General features: G+C 35.1%; 1 protein-coding gene across 1 annotated transcript; it reads right to left on the bottom strand.

The window, feature by feature from the left end:
- Window positions 1-3,972: 3,972 nt before the first annotated feature.
- On the bottom strand, window positions 3,973-6,792 carry LOC130908390 (N-lysine methyltransferase KMT5A-like). Its single transcript, XM_057823776.1, has 6 exons — window positions 6,633-6,792; window positions 5,888-6,050; window positions 5,597-5,789; window positions 5,141-5,242; window positions 4,582-4,683; window positions 3,973-4,093 (listed from the first exon to the last, which is right to left on the bottom strand). The coding sequence occupies exons 1-6, from the start codon at window positions 6,733-6,735 to the stop codon at window positions 3,995-3,997; spliced, it is 762 nt and encodes a 253-aa protein (XP_057679759.1). The 5' UTR covers window positions 6,736-6,792; the 3' UTR covers window positions 3,973-3,994.
- Between the last annotated feature and the right edge of the window lie 375 nt (window positions 6,793-7,167).

The following is a 7,167-nucleotide window of genomic DNA, read 5'->3' as shown; positions in this document are numbered from 1 at the left end:
GATAGCAATGGTGTTTCAATCCTCTCAGGAGGGGGATGTGTCTCCTCTGTTAGTAGTCCTATGGAAAGTAACCTTTTTCAGAGTTTTATAGCATTTTGACAATAAATTAGGGTAAATGTGTACTTCACCACCTACACAGATATAATAGAATAAGATAAACATGTCCACAAGCCACTTCAAGAGTAAAAATGTGATAAATAACCAAAATTTTATTCACTATGATCAATTAAAATCAGCCTAAAATATTCATGTAACATTAACCTTCTGAACGCGATATATTAAATTGGCTGCTTTACACATCCACATGACTATATAAAGGAATTTAGTGCCCAGCCTCACAAATGCTGTGCAGTAGATGGAAAAAATGACCTGAAAAGTGATGGAGATGAAAGTACCTGTTGAGTGTTGTTTGGACAAGTCACAGTCTCCATCTGATTCATACTCATGTAGGGATGAGAGGTCTGTGAATCCAAATCACAGTCCTTGCAGGCGGCAATTTGCAACACATTTAGTAAATCATCATTGTAGAATACTATATGAAAAAACAAAAGTCAATATGAAGTCAAATTAAGCAAAAACATCCGTTTCTAATGGCCAACCCACGTCCTCACACATTTCAGTAAAAATAATCGGGCTTTGTGGGGACATTTATTCACACAAACTTTAATTTTTTCATGGGGACCAGACTAGCAGCAATATAATTTTCATAGATATCACCCAAACATTTTTACACCCATTCAGATTATGGTGTGAACGTGTAATGTGGGGACATCGTAAATGTCTACAACAAAGTGATAAACAACCAAAATTATATTCACTATGATCAGTTAAATCAGTCTAAAATATTCTCGTAACATTAATCTACTGAATACAATTAATGAAGCGTGCTCCTTTACCTATCCACATGATTCTATCATGGAATTTAGTGCCCATCATCACAAAGGAAGTTATTAAGATGGAAAAAAATAACCGCAAATGTGATGGAGGTGAGAGTACCTGTTGAGTGTTGTTTGGACAAGTAGAGATCTCCGTCTGATCCATATCCATGGAAGGAGTAGAGGTCTCTGAAGCCAAGGCACTGTCATTAATGGTGGTCATCTGCAACACATTTAGTAAATCATCATTGTAGAATATGATATGACAAAACAAAAGTCAATATGAAGTCAAATTAAGCATAAACATCCGTTTCCATGGCCAACCCACGTCCTCACACATTTCAGTAAAAATAATCGGGCTTTGTGGGGACATTTATTCACACAAACTTTAATTTTTTCATGGGGACCAGACCAGCAGCAATCTAATTTTCCAAGATATCACCCAAACATTTTTACACCCATTCTAATTATGGTGTGAACGTGTAATGTGGGGACATCGTAAATGTCTACAACAAAGTGATAAATAACCAAAATTATATTCACTATGACCAATTAAATGAGTCTAAAATATTCTTGTAACATTAATCTACTGAATGCAATTAATGAAGTGTGCTCCTTTACCTATCCACATGATTCTATCATGGAATTTAGTGCCCATCATCACAAAGGAATGATTTAGAGGGAAAAAAATAACCGCAAATGTGATGGAGGTGAGAGTACCTGTTCAGTGTTGTTTGGACAAGTAGAGATCTCAGTCTGATCCATACTCATGGAAGGATGAGACATCTCTGAAGCCGACGCACTGTCATTAATGGTGGTCATCTGCAACACATTTAGTTAATCATCATTGTAGAATCTGATATGACAAAACAAAAGTCAATATGAAGTCAAATCAAGCATAAACATCCGTTTCCATGGCCAACCCACGTCCTCACACATTTCATTAAAAATAATCAGGCTTTGTGGGGACATTTATTCACACAAACAAATTTTTTCATGGGGACCAGACTAGCAGCAATCTAATTTTCCAAGATATCACCCAAACATTTTTACACCCATTCAGATTATGGAGTGAACGTGTAATGTGGGGACATCGTAAATGTCTACAACAAAGTGATAAATAACCAAAATTATATTCACTATGATCAATTAAATGAGTCTAAAATATTCTCGTAACATTAATCTACTGAATGCAATTAATGAAGTGTGCTCCTTTACCTATCCACATGATTCTATCATGGAATTTAGTGCCCATCACAAAGGAAGTGATTTAGAGGGAAAAAAATAACCGCAAATGTGATGGAGGTGAGAGTACCTGTTCAGTGTTGTTTGGACAAGTAGAGATCTCAGTCTGATCCATACTCATGGAAGGATGAGACGTCTCTGAAGCCGACGCACTGTCATTAATGGTGGTCATCTGCAACACATTTAGTAAATCATCATTGTAGAATCTGATATGACAAAACAAAAGTCAATATGAAGTCAAATCAAGCATAAACATCCGTTTCCATGGCCAACCCACGTCCTCACACATTTCAGTAAAAATAATCGGGCTTTGTGGGGACATTTATTCACACAAACTTTAATTTTTTCATGGGGACCAGACCAGCAGCAATCTAATTTTCCAAGATATCACCCAAACATTTTTACACCCATTCAGATTATGGTGTGAACGTGTAATGTGGGGACATCGTAAATGTCTACAACAAAGTGATAAATAACCAAAATTATATTCACTATGCTCAATTAAATGAGTCTAAAATATTCCCGTAACATTAATCTACTGAATGCAATTAATGAAGTGTGCTCCTTTACCTATCCAAATGATTCTATCATGGAATTTAGTGCCCATCATCACAAAGGAAGTGATTTAGAGGGAAAAAAATAACCGCAAATGTGATGGAGGTGAGAGTACCTGTTCAGTGTAGTTTGGACAAGTAGAGATCTCAGTCTGATCCATACTCATGGAAGGATGAGACGTCTCTGAAGCCGACGCACTGTCATTAATGGTGGTCATCTGCAACACATTTAGTAAATCATCATTGTAGAATCTGATATGACAAAACAAAAGTCAATATGAAGTCAAATCAAGCATAAACATCCATTTCCATGGCCAACCCACGTCCTCACACATTTCAGTAAAAATAATCGGGCTTTGTGGGGACATTTATTCACACAAACTTAAATTTTTTCATGGGGACCAGACCAGCAGCAATCTAATTTTCCAAGATATCACCCAAACATTTTTACACCCATTCAGATTATGGTGTGCACGTGTAATGTGGGGACATCGTAAATGTCTACAACAAAGTGATAAATAACCAAAATTATAGTCACTATGATCAATTAAATGAGTCTAAAATATTCTCGTAACATTAATCTACTGAATACAATTAATGAAGTGTGCTCCTTTACCTATCCACATGATTCTATCATGGAATTTAGTGCCCATCATCACAAAGTAAGTGATTTAGAGGGAAAAAAATAACCGCAAATGTGATGGAGGTGAGAGTACCTGTTGAGTGTTGTTTGGACAAGTAGAGATCTCCATCTGATCCATATCCATGGAAGGAGTAGAGGTCTCTGAAGCCAAGGCACTGTCATTAATGGTGGTCATCTGCAACACATTTAGTAAATTGTCATTGTAGAATATGATATGACAAAACAAAAGTCAATATGAAGTCAAATTAAGCATAAACATCCATTTCTAATGGCCAACCCACGTCCTCACACATTTCAGTAAAAATAATCGGGCTTTGTGGGGACATTTATTCACACAAACTTCAATTTTTTAATGGGGACCAGACCAGCAGCAATCTAAATTTCCTAGATATCACCCAAGCATTTTTACACCCATTCAGATTATGGTGTGAACATGTAATGTGGGGACATCGTAAATGTCTACAACAAAGTGATAAATAACCAAAATTATATTCACTATGATCAATTAAATCAGTCCAAAAGATTCTCGTAACATTAATCTACTGAATACAATTAATGAAGTGTGCTCCTTTACCTATCCACATGATTCTATCATGAAATTTAGTGCCCATTATCACAAAGGAAGTGATTTAGAGGGAAAAAAATAACCGCAAATGTGATGTAGGTGAGAGTACCTGTTAAGTGTTGTTTGGACAAGTAGAGATCTCAGTCTGATCCATACTCATGGAAGGATGAGAGGTCTCTGAAGCCGAGGCACTGTCATTAATGGTGGTCATCTGCAACACATTTAGTAAATCATCATTGTAGAATCTGATATGACAAAACAGAAGTCAATATGAAGTCAAATTAAGCATAAACATCCGTTTCTAATGGCCAACCCACGTCCTCACACATTTCAGTAAAAATAATCGGGCTTTGTGGGGACATTTATTCACACAAACTTTAATTTTTTCATGGGGACCAGACCATCAGCAATCTAATTTTCCAAGATATCACCCAAACATTTTTACACCCTTTCAAATTATGGTGTGAACGTGTAATGTGGGGACATCGTAAATGTCTAGAACAAAGTGATAGGTAACCAAAATAATATTCACAAGGGTCAATAAAAATTAGCTTAAAATATTTTTTTTATATTAACTGAATGCAATCCATGAAATATGCTCTTTCAGTCTTACTTTGTAATGGAATTTAGTTCCCAGCATCACATGGGCTGTGCTGTAGATGGAAAACATGACCTGAAAAGTGATGGAGATGAAAGTACCTGTTGTGTATTGTTTGGAACAGCAGCAATCTCTAACTGATCAACGGTCATGGAGGGATGAGAGGTCTCTAAAGCCAAATCACAGTCCTCAAAGGCGGCCATCTGCAACACATTTAGACAATCATAACTGTAGAATATGATAAAAGAAACCAAATGTCATTCCCAAGCAAACATCATTGTAAACAACCCTTTCTACCTGCCAACCACCGTCCTCTTACATCTTTCGTAAACCAAACGGAACTTTGTGTGGATATTTATTTACACAAACTTTCATTTCTCATGGAGACGGGACCAGTAGCGGTATGATTTCCGAAGATATCACACAAACATTTTTACTCCCTTTCACATTATGGCGTGATTGTGTAATGTGGGGCACCGTCAGCGTCCACAATACATTGAAAAATAAAATAATAATCACTATGTGATATTAAATTAGTTTAAAATATTCTCATAACATTAACCTTCCAAACGCATTACATAAATTTGGCTGCTGTACGTATCCTCAGGACTGAATCACGAGATAGACAAATAACTCAAAAAGTGATTGATATAAAAGTACCTGTTGAGAGTTGTTTTGACATGCAACATTCTCCATCTGATCCATAATCATGGAGGAATAAGAGGTCTCTATTCCCAAATCACTCTCCTTAATGCCGTTCATCTGCAACACATTTAGTAAATCATCATTGTATAATATGATTTTACAAACCAATCTTAGTTGAATTTTTCTTTTATCCCAGACAATTGATTTAGGTTGTTTTATTTGCCTGACATGTTTTGACTTTTGTCAACAACAACAATTGTCTGGGATAAAAGAAAAGTGTAGGAAAAAAATGAACTTAATACAACAAATGTCAATCTATAGTCCAATTCAGAGTCAAGATTCTTTTCTACATGCCAATCTCCTTCCTTACACATATTTCAGTCAAAACAGATGGCACGGGTATGTAGGTAGGTAGGTAAAAATTACTTTAGTTTTGTATTACAGAGCAATTCTGTGTTCCATCTCACATACTTGTGTTCTCCATGGACAGTCATCAACTCCATAATCATAATTTATTTCTTCTCCTTCTTGAATGTCTTCCACAGCAAACAAACAGAGGTGTGGCTTTCCTTCCACATCAATCCTTTTAATTTTACAGTTTGGCCGTCTGTGTTCATCATTTACCAACCTCCCAAATGATTCATCATCTCTTGAAGCATCAATGCTTGAAAAAAGATGAGGAAAAGAAAATAATCAGATGATAATACCTTTCAGGGTATTCTAATTTGTGTAATTCTGTTCAGAATATAATTTAAGCCTTACCACCATGTTTTTCCTCTCCACTTAAATGCAAACATAAATGCAGCACATGATGGGTGGTAAACTCTTCTTCTGCACTGATATTCTGAATCATTTATCAGATCACCCCTATATTCTGCAACAAATTGACCTCTGCTGATTGCAGCTTTTGCAAAAACACCACGTCCTGCAGACAGAGGGAACACTTTTTTTTTTTTTTTAACAACACATTTACAAAAAACAAAACAGACTCATCATTAATTTCCAAATGGTATCAAATCAGCAAACTCTCTCAGATATCAATAAATAAAAATAAAATTTCATATATTCCGTAACGAAAAAAGAACCCATATTATTTCTAGACATTATTTGAATTACTCAGGTTCCAATTGTTTAATTCTTCAGAGTCAGAGTAGTTTTGTTTGTCAAAGGATTATTAAGTTAATTTAAAACTAAGTTTTTGCTTTGATTTCTGAACACTGTATCCCTTAACTCCCTTCATGTAGCGGTACAACAAATGGTCGCCTACAGTTAGAATTGCTTTGCTGGTGCTTTAAGTTTTTATCTTTACAAAAAGTGCCACACATATTCCTGCCATTTTTTTTTTTTTTTTAATTATCAATGATGGTTAATATTTATTGCAGCTCTACTAGTGTCTAATGTCACCTCAGATTTTGGTTGGTTTTTGATGCCCATGTGGTAATAATTGTACGTTTTGTGTATCATGTAGTTTTTGTAATCACAACAAATCACACAGACCACATCTTACCTTTAACTGCATCAATGTACTTGATGCACAATTTGTCTGTCTTGTCAGTCTTTGAGGTAACATGACAAATGGCATCCTGAAGGGGGCTGACCCTTTTTGGCATTTCAAACTGAACACATAAAAAAGTATTTTCATTACATTCAGTAAGATTTTTCTATAATATGACATCAAACATAATAATAATATATATATATATATATATATATATATATATGTATATATATATATATATATATATATATATATATATATATATATACAAATGCAGTTAGCTATACAGCATATGTATTAGAATATCTCTGTTCCATCACACCTCATTCCAATGTTTATTCTGGCTTACTTGATTGATTTGAGGGGAAAAAACCCAAATGCAGCAACATAGAAATAAATGTAACATCTGATGGGTATTTGTGTAAAAGTACATGACTAATCTGTGAACCAAAGCAAAAATGGGAAATCTGGAAAGATTTTCTATGGGCAGAAACATATGCCTTTTTTAATTATTTTTTTTTAAATCATTGCCTTTCTCAGAACC

This window comes from Corythoichthys intestinalis, chromosome 20 (genome assembly GCF_030265065.1).
Source record: "Corythoichthys intestinalis isolate RoL2023-P3 chromosome 20, ASM3026506v1, whole genome shotgun sequence".
Classification (NCBI taxonomy): domain Eukaryota; kingdom Metazoa; phylum Chordata; class Actinopteri; order Syngnathiformes; family Syngnathidae; genus Corythoichthys; species Corythoichthys intestinalis.
Note: the sequence above shows the minus strand (reverse complement) of the source record. Positions and strands in the feature narration are given on the sequence as shown.

What these genes read in the sequence shown, in the direction of transcription:
- LOC130908390 (XM_057823776.1), bottom strand. Translation starts at nt 6,735, where the DNA reads ATGCCAAAAAGGGTCAGCCCCCTTCAGGATGCCATTTGTCATGTTACC. An exon ending in ACTGTCCATGGAGAACACAA is followed by an intron (nt 5,243 to 5,596) that starts GTATGTGAGATG and finishes AATGTGTTGCAG; the next exon opens with ATGAACGGCATTAAGGAGAG. An exon ending in GTCAAAACAACTCTCAACAG is followed by an intron (nt 4,684 to 5,140) that starts GTACTTTTATAT and finishes AATGTGTTGCAG; the next exon opens with ATGGCCGCCTTTGAGGACTG.